Here is a 12,745-nt window from a genome sequence, read left to right as displayed (position 1 = left end):
GTAGGGGAGCTGCAGTGAATCTATGCTATGTCTGGGAAGCTTCGTTTGGTGCAGAGGGAGGAAAGGGATATCCACCTCTGCATCAGCCCAAAAGAGGCATATGTCACCTGTGTATGTCATGAGCAGGATGCTGTTCTCTGTGTCTTTGAGTGCTGCAGGGTTTCTTGTCAAGCCAATCCTAACCCTGGTCCCTTTTCTCAGGAACTTCATCTCAGCCTCTTTGGACACAGCTTTGGGCCTCTCTTGCTGGAAGTGACCCAAGTGCAGGACCACCAGGACCCCTGCCCACCTGATGGCCGACACAGAGGCCAAGCGGAGGGAGTTGGGCTCCAACAGAAAGAGGCTGCCGAAGTACAACAGCTCTTTGGTGAGTCACTATCCTATTAGCTTCATCTGTGTCACTTCTGGGCCAATTTATGAAAGGAAGCAAATAATATACTGTCCGAGTTTGGCAGAGACAGTCCTGGTTAATCCTCTGTCACCCCACTTATTCAGGGGCTTTTAAAAATGTCCCAGTTGATCTATCCTCCTCCCACTTTCCCCTTTCTCAGCTCACTTCAGTTCCTGAGTGCAATTGAGTTTACAGCCTATCAGCTCAAAAGTGGGGAGAGGAGAGGAAAGAGGGAGACTGGATATGGCCCTTCCCAGGAGGTTGAAGCAAAAGCAAACTACTGAGCCTTTCCTAGCTTGTGTGATCTTCCTCATAAACAACTTTGGCCATCTTCACTGCCTACTGGGTTGCTTATCCACATGTGTCTTGTTTTTCCTATCTAAGAAATGTTGGGGCTATGGGAGAATGTCTCTGGATATAAATTGGGGGTGGACCCAATGACCCTCAACCCCAGAGTGCTCCGCAGAACTGCTTTATAAAAATGACATTTGCCTCTGAAATGTGGCAAGAAATGGCTAAACGCACCATAATTCTTTTATGGCTAAATGTACTATATATTTTGGGACAGTCAGTATCCTAATCCATCATCAACATCCCAGCTATGGCCTAAATTATATTGTATATTATATTGAAAAGATTAAAGACAAACTGGATCTGAAAGGCAGTAGCTTTTTTCTGGCTGACGGCATTTAAAGTTTATTTCCTAGACTGAATTCTAAAGTGATGAAATAATATTTGGATGCACCATGTGCTTTCCTCCCCTTTTGTTTAGTCACTCTCTGGATGGGGGCTATTTTCTGTTGCAGGTGACCTTTGCGGATGTGGCAGTATATTTCACGGAGAACGAATGGAAACTGTTGACGAAGAAGCAGAGACTTATGTACAGTTCTGTAATGATGGAGAATTATGAGAACGTGGCCTCTGTGGGTAAGGAACCGGAATCCACTAGCATTATAGAATCATAGTTGGAATAGACCACAAGGGCCATCCAGTTCAACCCACTTCTGCCATGCAGGAATACATTTCCAAACACCATCCAGCCTCTGTTTAAAGACCTCCAAAGAAGAGGACTCCACCAAATTTTAAGGGAGTATATTGCACTGTCCGATAGGTCTTACTGTTAATGTTTAGGTGGAACCTCTTTCCCTGTGGTTTGCATCCATTGTGGTGTCTCCTTTCTCTGTAGCAGCAGAAACCAAGCTTGGTTCATCCTCAAAACGACCCTTTCCAATATTTAAACATGGATATCATATTTGTTGTTAATTTTCTTTTCTCCAGGGTAAACATACCCAGCTCTCTAAGCCGCTCCTCATAGGGCTTGATGGTTTCCAGATCCTTCACCATTTTGGTTGCCCTCCTCTGGGCATGTTCCAACCTGTCAACATCCTTTATGAATTTCAGAGGCCAGACCTGGACACAGGATTATTCCAAGTGAAGCCTGACCAAAGCTCTATAGAGTGGCACTATTACTTCCCTTGATCTAGAAACTATACTCGTATTGATGCAGCCTAGAATCACATGGGCCTTTTTAGCTGCCGCATCACACTTTTGCCCAAGTTCAACTTCTGGTCTACTGGGAGTCATAGATCCCTTTCAAATGTAGTTTAATTGTGATAGCAACATCCTGTAGAATATCTGAATTTGTAGTTTTGTGAGGCACTATTGCTCTCCACTTTATAAGGATTCTAAATCCCGCATTGTAAATTGCCAATTGCCAAATCCAGCTTCTGTCATTCATCCAGAATGTTTTTGGGGTTTAGGGAGAAATTGTTAGTCGTTTAAACGATAGTAGTTTTAAGTAGTTGGTAAGGATATTGGGGCCTAGAATGGCTTCAGGGAAGGGAAGCAGTTGTGGAGGCTGTTAACTGCCTGTTCTGTGAACTCTGGGTGGCAGACATGCTCCAGGGGTGAGTGGCGTATGTGAACAGTGGAAGAAGAAGGCAAGAGGTACCTTGGCAGCCGGGCTGTTTAGGGGCTGAAGGGGAGGAAAAGGGAGGAGTGTGAAGGTAGTTCATGACGGAGGGAAAAGGTTTAGACACTTCAGAGACAGCTTAGACTTATTAATGGACGCTTCTGCCCGAGTTTCTCAATAAACCTTTTGGTGGAAGCAAATGACTTTTTAATTCTGAAACTCAGTTCCGCCCCCAGATATCACACCAATGCTAGGATTTTGTAGGAAGACAGTATGGAGATTACCAGTAATGCATTTCTCATGGAAATGGTAGCACATTTCTGAGTATCTTTCATTTTTTGGCCCTCTTCCAGCCTTTTGAGGTTCTGCTTCACTTCCCCAAAGGGATGCAATGGGATACTGAGGCACAAAACTTTATTCCTATTTTCAGGCAATACAATGTGCAGTTGCCCCTGAGATCCCCAGGGGGCCAATGTGACGCCCCCAATCCCCAACAGTAGCCCATCCCTGTCTTAGAGATGTCTTAAGGCCGCACAGGCAATGGGTTCCTAACCTGGGGGGGCATTTGTTGTTGTTTTTCTTTTTGTGTTGTTTGTATTTTAACATTGTATATTGAAACTTTTTATGTAATTTTTAACTGTTGTGAACCGCCCTGATCTTTGGAAGGGCGGTATACAAATAAACCATTTATTTATTATTATTATTTAATACTGCTCCCTGGTGCTTGATCCTCACCAAAACAGAAGTCCAGGTCCCAGCCCCCTTGCTTTGCCTTTCCCAATGAGTAATTTGTATATGGATTATCCTGCCTTTCTCAACAAATGAACCTTTAAGTGTCCCTTTTATGCATCACATAAATGGGTGTGTGTCTGTGATAGAGAGAAGGAGCGAATGTGAAAAACAGAAAGGCAGGAAAGAGATGGTGAAGGTGAAATACTGAAGCAGTGCAGATGGGCAAGAAGGAAGGTTGGAGAGCGGAGGGAGAAAGGGAAGGAGATTAGGCTTAAGAGGGAAATGAAATAACAGATATAGGATGGGGGACACCTGGCTGAATGAAACTACGTGTGAAAGGGATCTAGTAGTCCAAGTAAACCACAAGTTGAACATGAGTCAACAGTGTAATGCGGCAGCTAACAAGGCCAATGCGATTTAGGTTGCATCAATAGAAGTATAGTGTCAGGATCAAGGGAAGTAATAGTGCCACTGTATTCTGCCTTGGTCAGGCCCCACCTGGAATACTGTGTCCAGTTCTGGGCACCACAATTCAAAAAGGATGTGGAGAAACTGGAGCATGTCCAAAGGAGGGCGACTGAAATGGTGCAGGATTTGGAAACTATGAGGAACGACTTGGGTAACTAGGGATGTTTAGCCTGGAGAAGAGAAGGTTAAGGGGTGATATGATAGCCCTGTTTAAATATTTGAAGGAATGTCAAGCTTGTTTTCTGCTGCTCCAGAGACTAGAACACGGAACAATGGATGCAAACTGCAGTAAAAGAGATTCCACTTCAACATAAGAAGGAACTTCCTGACAGTAAGGTCTGTTCGACAATGGAACAAACTCCCTCTGAGATTTTGGTGGAGTCTCCTTTCTTAGAGATCTTCAAACAGAGGCTGGATGGCCATCTGTCAGGGATGCTTTGATTCCTACATGGCAGAATGGGGTTGGACTGGATGGCCCTCGTAGTCTCTTCCATCTCTATGATTCTAGGCCAATGGGAGCCAGGAGGGGAAGGCAGGAGCAAAGCCAGGATTTCCTAGCTCTGTGCGGAGAGAAAGGGACCTCTGGGAAGGGCCAGGAGAGGGGCCTTGGGGATTGGGAGGCAGCCACCAACCTCACAGATTATACTGATAATAATAATAATAATAATAAGTTTTATTTGTATTTACCTGCCTCTCTCAATGGAGTGAGGCGGTATTACAACCGTAAAATAGCCACAAAACAACAATAGCATTCAATTTACACACAGTAAAACAACAAAACGCTTAAAACTCAATTTGGGACAAATAAAAAATTCATTTAAAATGCACAGTTGTGATCAGATGTGGAATTTTTCCTTAAGTTCTTTACAAGAGGTCAGCTGGGTAAGTCTGCCGGAAGGGATCCGTCTTCAGTCCTTTCTTGAAAGCATCCAAGGTGGTGTTAAGACGGATCTCCTCCGGCAAGTTGTTCCATAACTTGGAATTGCTTTAGCATGTTTCTTGGGTGGGGAAAGAATTGTCTGAAACTGAATTAAATTAAATGGGTGCTTGGTGGAAATACTTCAGCCAAAAAGGATTATCACACCGGCTCTCAGGTCCTTCTTGGCTCTGAATTCTGGTCCCATTCAAAGCCAATGTATAGCACAGTCTGAAGGCGACACTCCCAGAGTTCAATAATAACATAGCAGAGTACAGTAGCAAATCTCCAGATATAGGCATTGGCAATGCATTAACCACTTTCCACACTTAAAAATAACTCACAGACCCAGTTGATTTCCTCCAAGTCCTTGGAGGTTCTTTAGCTTGAGTTGCAATAGAAAACAAATATGTACCAGCTCTCCTCTCTGACTTTCATTAACTTCACAATCTCTTGTACATACAACTCCAACCCACATCAATCCACATGTGAGCTGTATACTGTATTGGTTGTGAGTCATCTCCTGGTGCCACACAGCATGAAGCGTCCTCTGCAGTTAGCTTGCATCATGCCATGTGCTCTGACTCAAGACTCTATGGCAGTCTCACAGGAAATGATGCCACTTTTCAATCAAAGTATTTTTACATATATATATTGGAATATTTTTCAAATAATAATAATAATAATAATAATAATGATTTATTTATAGCCCGCCCAATCACAAGGAATCCAGGCGGATTACAACAGTAAAAATAAAGATAATAAAATAAAATACAATAAAATTACAGAGAGCGAAGTGAGTACATTCACAGTTAGGCCTGATGGAAGTTGGGCCTCTCTTTTTCACTCCCTCCCAGGTCTGATGATGATGTCATGGAGGGAGGGCTCTTCTTCTTGAGGCAAGGATTTTATTTTAATTAATTTTAATGTAATTCTTCTCATTAAATTTAAGAGAAGAATTGGTGGACAGAGTGACATAAGTCACAGTAAATGGGGAGTAGAACTAGGTAGGGAAGGCTTGCCGGAAGAGATCCGTTTTAAGAGCCTTCTTAAAGGCTGTAAGAGTATAAATGTCACGGATCTCCTTCGGCAGGTCATTCCGTAGCTTCGGAGCTGCGATGGAAAAGGCCCTCTGGGTGACTGAAGTTAGCCTAGATTTTATTGGCTGAAGTAGATTCTTCCCCGAGGACCTTAGAGTGCGGGACGGACAGTATGGAAGTAGGCGGTCTCTTAAGTATTCTGGACCCAAGCCATGTAGGGCTTTGAAGGTAATCACCAACACCTTGTACCTTGCCCGGAAACTAATTGGCAGCCAGTGAAGGGATTTCAAAACCGGTGTTATGTGGTCGGTACGACGAGTACCTGTAATTAACCTGGCTGCCATATTTTGTACAAGTTGAAGTTTCTGAACTTGGCACAAGGGTAGCCCCATATACAGCACATTACAGAAGTCCAATCGAGAGGTGACCAGCGCATGTACAACTGTTTCAAGGTCTCCCTGCTCCAGGAAGGGGCGCAGCTGGCGTATCAGCCGAAGCTGATAACAAGTGCTCCTGACTGTCGCATCTACCTGAGCTGTCAGGTGAAGCGACGAGTCAAGGAGCACCCCTAAGCTGCGGACAGAGTCTTTCAGGGGAAGTGTGACCCCATCCAGAACTGGCTGACATAATTCCATACCTGGGCTTGGGTTTCCTATAACAAGTACCTCCGTCTTACCTGGATTCAGCTTGAGTCGGTTTTCCCTCATCCAGTCCATTACCGCCCCAAGACAGGCATTCAGAGGAGAGATGCCATCCTTAGTCACTGCATCAGTCTGAGACATAGAGAAATATATTTGGATGTCATCAGCGTACTGATAACATCCTGCCCCATGTCTCTGGATGATTTTTCCCAGCGGCTTCATGTAAATGTTAAACAGCATAGGAGACAATATTGCGCCCTGGGGTACACCAAATTTTATCTCTCTTTTAGAAGAGCAACTGTCTCCTAGAGCCACCATCTGGAATCTGCCTGAGAGGTAGGACCGGAACCACTGTAGAACAGTGCCTCCGATACCAAACTCTCTCAGGCGTTCCAGAAGGATACCATGGTCGATGGTATCGAAGGCCGCTGAGAGGTCTAAGAGCACCAGCAGGGTCACACTTCCCCTGTCAATGCCTAGACGGAGATCATCAACTAAGGCGACCAAGGCCGTCTCAACTCCGTATCCTGCCCTGAATCCGGTTTGAAATGGGTCCAGATAATCAGCTTCATCCAAGACTGCCTGTAGTTGATTGGCGACCGCCCTCTCGATCACCTTGCTCAAGAATGGCAACAACGAGACTGGCCTATAGTTATTTCTATCCAGAGGGTCCAGGGAGGGCTTTTTTAAGAGGGCTTTTTTCAAATGCCTGACTATCTGCTTCTACTGATTTCCTCATGACAGTTCCCCTTCAATTTCTTCTTTGGTAGCTCTGAGTAAGGATACAGTCATTATATGGATTTGGGGCATCCAGAACAGGGTCATGCTCAGGTCACTCACACCAACATTATTAATTTAATCTCAAATAGGGATGGATGAACGTGGGGCTAAATCTTGGGGCAACACTTTCCTCTCTTAACACTGAGATTCAGTCTTGTCTGTCATTGTCCTCCTTTACAGAAGAATTTGTCAGTCACGAGAGAGTCCACACAGGAGAGAAGCCACACAAATGCCAGCATTGTGGGAAATGTTTTTCTCAGAAGTCACACCTAGTGACACATCAGAGAGTCCACACAGGAGAGAAGCCATACAAATGCCAGCGTTGTTGGAAATGTTTTTCTCAGAAGTCACACCTATTGGTACATCAGAGAGTCCACACAGGAGAGAAGCCATACAAATGCCAGCATTGTGGGAGATGTTTTTCTTCAAAGTCATACCTATTACCACATCAGAGATTCCACACAGGAGAGAAGCCATACAAATGCCAGCGTTGTTGGAAATGTTTTTCTTCAAAGTCATACCTATTGGCACATCAGAGAGGCCACACAGGAGAGAACCAACACAAATGCCAGGATTGTGGGAAGTGTTTTTCTTCCAAGTCATACCTATTGGCACATCAGAGAGGCCACACAGGAGGAAACCCAAACAAATGCCAGGATTGTGGGAAATGTTTTTCTTCCAAGTCAAGCCTAGTGACACATCAGAGAGTCCACACAGGAGAGAAGTCATACAAATGCCAGCGTTGTTGGAAATGTTTTTCTCAGAAGTCACACCTATTGGTACATCAGAGAGTCCACACAGGAGAGAAGCCATACAAATGCCAGCATTGTGGGAGATGTTTTTCTTCAAAGTCATACCTATTACCACATCAGAGAGTCCACACAGGAGAGAAGCCATACAAATGCCAGCGTTGTTGGAAATGTTTTTCTTCAAAGTCATACCTATTGGCACATCAGAGAGGCCACACAGGAGAGAACCAACACAAATGCCAGGATTGTGGGAAGTGTTTTTCTTCCAAGTCATACCTATTGGCACATCAGAGAGGCCACACAGGAGGAAACCCAAACAAATGCCAGGATTGTGGGAAATGTTTTTCTTCAAAGTCAAACCTAGTGACACATCAGAGAGTCCACACAGGAGAGAAGCCATACAAATGCCAGCATTGTGGGAAAGGTTTTTCTCAGAAGTCACACCTATTGGCACATCAGAGAGTCCACACAAGAGAGAAGCCATACAAATGCCAGCGTTGTTGGAAATGTTTTTCTTCCAAGTCATACCTATTGGCACATCAGAGAGTCCACACAGGAGAGAACCCAAACAAATGCCAGGATTGTGGGAAATGTTTTTCTTCAAAGTCAAACCTAGTGACACATCAGAGAGTCCACACAGGAGAGAAGCCACATAAATTCCAGAAATGAACTAACATTATATTTATCAAGAAGCAAAACAAAGAATATATTTTAAATCTTGTGGTGATAAGAAAAAGCCCTTGTGATTCCGTGTGTTAGGTTTGTGTGTCTATATGCCTGTTTATGTTTTTCAATTATATTTTGTTATTTTGAGGTTTTAATTGCCTTTATTATAGATTATTGCTTTCGTTTATAAATTTGAGTGGGGATCATGATGGTGGAAAAGGTTAGTTAAACAGAGGGGTGGGAATGATAGCATTTGGAATTTGTTCGATGTTGGCTGAAGAAAGTTGGGGGCAGGTGTTAACAGAAAGGGCTAGTTTGTGGGAATGGCAAAGGGGGCCTTGTTATCTGTGGGGCATAGACTGTGGGAATTGGAGGTGGGGGCCAGATTTGGACGAGTGTGATGTTTTAGGTTTTGGGGTTTTAATGTTTGGTTTGGGGAGGGCAGCTCTGACTTAAAGACTGAATTTCTGATTGTGTGTTTGAAATAAAGTTTTTGTTGTTTCAACACACTTGACTCATTGGTGTACAGAAATTCTGCATTTGCACAAAATGTACCCTTTCTTCTCTCCTCAGCCCTCAGCTCCATTCCCAGTCATAAAAACAGAGGCAAACACACATATATACTCAGAGAGACAGAACTATATGTACAAAGCAGAGACTTCCCAGCCTTTCCCTCCTGAGTCGAGCTGCACTGCTTGGGCTCCATTCCGGAAGGAAGGAAGGAAGGAAAAAAGGCCGTAGTCCTTCCCTTCTTCCAAAGGCCGCCAGCGGAATAAGCAGCAGCAGCAAAGGCCTTACGATCCCTGCGCATGCTGAGAAGGGGTCTTTGGGGCATCTGAAAGGAATGAAAGTGCCAAGGGAAGAGAAGCATAAAGGGACTGCTGAAGTCGGGGGGGGGGAGGATTTGGGACCTGATTAGGCACCTTCCTCCTGGAACCCATTATTAGAGCCTTCCACAGCTAACTATGATGCTTTAAATGACTATTTCACAGATAATGTCTCTCAGATAAGAGCCAAATTGGACGTCAGCATTATTGCGGAGGCTGTAAGTGAGGTGTCCCTGAATAAGATCATACTGGATCAATTTGAATCTGAGTACTGAGGATGTGGACAAGCTCCTTGGAAGTGTGAAGAGGAGAACTCACCCTCCCGACCCTTGCCCTTTTTATATCACCTGAGATATATCATAGATGCATCTCTTAGTTAGGGCTATTTTCCATCATGCTTAAAAGAAGCGGTGCTACGGCCCTTTATGGAAAAGTCCTCCCTAGATCCCTTGGACATGAACAATTACAGACCAGTCTCCCATTTCTAAACAATATGATTGAGAGGGCAGTTGCTCTTCATCTCCAAGTGGTCTTGGATGAAACAGATTATCTGGACCCATTTCAAACTGGCCTCAGGATGGGATACGGAGTCGAAACTGTTATGGTTGCCTTAGTAAATGATCTTTGCTTCAAGGGGGGATGTAACTTACCAAACTTTAAGCTGTATTATTATGCAGCTTGTCTCAAATGACTAGAAGAATGATTCAAATTAGAAAACAAGACTTTATTGAATATAGAAAAAGCTAACGTGAATCTTGGTATACATGCATATATGTGGTATACAAAACCAAAATATAATAATGCTTTTAACCATCATGTTATAAGAAGATCATTGCTTAAAGTATGGTATAAAATGAGACATCAATTTTGGGTGTCACTGCAAGAAGCCTATTTCAATAGAACAAAGGAGAAAGATACTCCATGGCTAAGATACGGAGATTTAATAAACAGAACACCAGAAGGAAAATACAATATGAAATCTACGGAAGGAGTTAACGAAAGAGGAAACATGAAGGATTGGTTTTTATACAACTAATTAAACAATCGTTTTAAGGCAGATAATAAAGCTCCTGAGTTAATGATGGATAACAATGAAATAGATAAAATTATGATGGACAAAAAAGGTAAACACATATCCAAATGTTATAAACTATTAAAAGAAAGAGATCTAGAAGATGAAATTATTAAACACAGCATGATAAGATGGGCACGTGATATAAATAAAACTATAACTATAGAGGAATGGGGAAAATCGTGGAAAGGAACAAATAAATTCACTCTGTGCCAAAAGTATAAAGAAAATTATATCAAAATGTTATACAGGTGACATCTAAACCCCCAAAACATCCACCAGATATACAAAACTGGCAATACTAAGTGCTGGAAATGTGGGGAACCCGAGGGAAGCTTCTTTCATATTGGTGGACATGCATTAAAGCTAAAGGATTCTGGCAAAGGATTCATGGAAGCATCCAAAACATTCTTGATATGAATATTCCCTTTGAACCAAGTTTATTTTTACTAAACATGACACACAACATAAAGTCAGTAAAATACAATAGAATTGTTTTATATATGGTCTCATTTGCAAGGATCTTATTTGCTCAAGTTTGGAAATCTACAATTAATCCTTCTATCGAATATTGGTTGATTAAGATACATGAAGCTAGAAATATGGACATAGTGTAACAGAAATTTCAGGAAACTTAAATTTCTAGGATTGGCAAAAGGACCTAGTAATTGAAAATCCATAAGTTTATTTCCAATTGTCGACAAAGGAAAACAATGAACTCAGTGGAATTCAAGTTCCAAAAGCTGAGACCCCGAACAAGACAAAATGGCTCTTTTTATATTATTCAAGACAAAGAAGCTTCTTCAATACACCTGATTGGCTAATTACAATTTAAACATACAGAATTCTTACAATCAGAACAGAAATACATGCATACATTAAAACTGCATCATCACTCCTTACCCCCTCCTGTAGCCTTCCTCCTAACCTTGCTTCTGAATGTCCTTATCTCAGTACATTATGTTATGTCTTTTTACTGGTGCCAGCTTCCATCTAGGTCAAGACGCACTCATTATTCCTTTGCTCTAGTTTTTCTAAACTCCAATCCTTTATTTCAAAAACCATCTCTCTGGCTGACAAAGGTGACTCCATCTTTCTATAGTTTTTTTTATTTCAACAAGGAATATTTCCACCACAATAGTATCTGCCTTACTAAGAGGGAAATCAAAAGAAGATTTAGAAACGGAATGGAATTGTCTTAAAACATTTGAAGAAAAGGGTGATAACATTCCCTTAAATTAATAGTTAATATTTGGTCGATATTTGGTAATTTAAATACTATCATGGGAATATCTCAGTATAATAAAAAAAATTGAACATAAAAAAGGAAGACCCACATCATTGTTGTGGGGAGCACCACACACCGAGTTGTTATAGCCACATTCTGTGCTGCTCCTGGCCTTGCTGCAGTGGAGCCATTGACAGTTCGAGGGTGGCGACACGCTCCAAGGCTGCAATGGTCAAAGGAAGTGTTTAGACTTTGCTTGTTGTTTCTTGCTCCCTTCACCCTTAAATGTAGGGGCCATTCAGACTATGTTTTACCCTGGTTCCCAAACCGGTTTAAAAGTTGGAAGTTCACACTTGCTTCGATTTTAACACAACTCGATCAGGGGCTTGCACAAGAGATCCAGGGCAAATCCCCCTTAGCGCGGTTTTTCTGAAAGCCTTTCCTTTTGAAAACAACTGTCCCTTCCCTGCTGCCAGCAAATATGAACTCAGCCCCGGTCATGATCGGGTCAAGTTCAGGGGGTAGATGACCCCGATTGAGGTAAAGGGTAGTAGGAACTTGTTTCCGGGGAGATTCAATATGGGGGCAGCCGGATCTGCCCAGTTCTATCCAGGGCAAATGAGGGAGTAGGAATGGGGCCTTTGTGAAGGTGGGGGGACTGACCTTCCTGGTGCTGGCCCTCCAGGTGAGCGATGCATTGGGCAAGGAGTCCCTCTCCTCATCGCCTGCAGCCTCTGGTTCCGCTGGAGGCAGGGCTCTTCTCCAGCATCACCTGGAACAACAGACCAGAACAATGGACAACAACAGATGTATGTGTGAATGTGTGTTTGTGCATATACATCTGTACATCTCTCTCTCGCTCTCTCTCTCTGTGTGTGTATGGAATGTTTCAAGTCTATAGATATTGCATACAACACCCATAGATACATCTATACATAACCATAAATATCTGTCTGAACATGTACATGTGTACGCACACGTATTTAGATAGATAGATAGATAGATAGATAGATAGATGATAGATAGATAGATAGATAGATAGATAGATAGATAGATAGATAGATATGCAAGGACATGTACACATATTTGTTGGATCATATATATATATATATATATATAGAGAGAGAGAGAGAGAGACACACACAAACACATACACACACACATTTATATATACTCTTCTACTTGTGTACAATTTAAACATAAGCAAATGCATGGAGAAATATGGGGGTACATACACATGCACATGTATGCACCTCCCAGGTTCTTGTCAACATCAGCATTTATATATAATTATAATTGTGTATATATTTTTACCTCTGGTCA

The 12,745-nt window shown here is 42.6% G+C and overlaps 1 protein-coding gene and 1 long non-coding RNA gene across 2 annotated transcripts; one reads left to right on the top strand and one right to left on the bottom strand.

Annotated features, from left to right (window-relative positions):
- Positions 1-929: 929 nt before the first annotated feature.
- On the top strand, positions 930-8,308 carry LOC149285000 (uncharacterized). Its single transcript, XM_089495946.1, has 2 exons — positions 930-1,318; positions 7,061-8,308. The coding sequence occupies exons 1-2, from the start codon at positions 1,138-1,140 to the stop codon at positions 8,296-8,298; spliced, it is 1,419 nt and encodes a 472-aa protein (XP_089352072.1). The 5' UTR covers positions 930-1,137; the 3' UTR covers positions 8,299-8,308.
- Positions 8,309-10,891: 2,583 nt separating this feature from the next.
- On the bottom strand, positions 10,892-12,178 carry LOC149284999 (uncharacterized). Its single transcript, XR_016277808.1, has 3 exons — positions 12,086-12,178; positions 11,532-11,645; positions 10,892-11,346 (listed from the first exon to the last, which is right to left on the bottom strand). It is a non-coding gene; the product is annotated as an uncharacterized LOC149284999 (long non-coding RNA).
- Positions 12,179-12,745: the final 567 nt, after the last annotated feature.

The sequence above is a fragment of the Sceloporus occidentalis genome, unplaced genomic scaffold (genome assembly GCF_023333645.1).
Source record: "Sceloporus occidentalis isolate IW3139 unplaced genomic scaffold, rSceOcc1.0.p SCAF_86, whole genome shotgun sequence".
In the NCBI taxonomy this organism is placed as follows: Eukaryota; Metazoa; Chordata; class Lepidosauria; order Squamata; family Phrynosomatidae; genus Sceloporus; species Sceloporus occidentalis.
The sequence above is the reverse complement of the archived record's forward strand: the minus strand, read 5'-3'. Positions and strand labels throughout refer to the sequence as shown.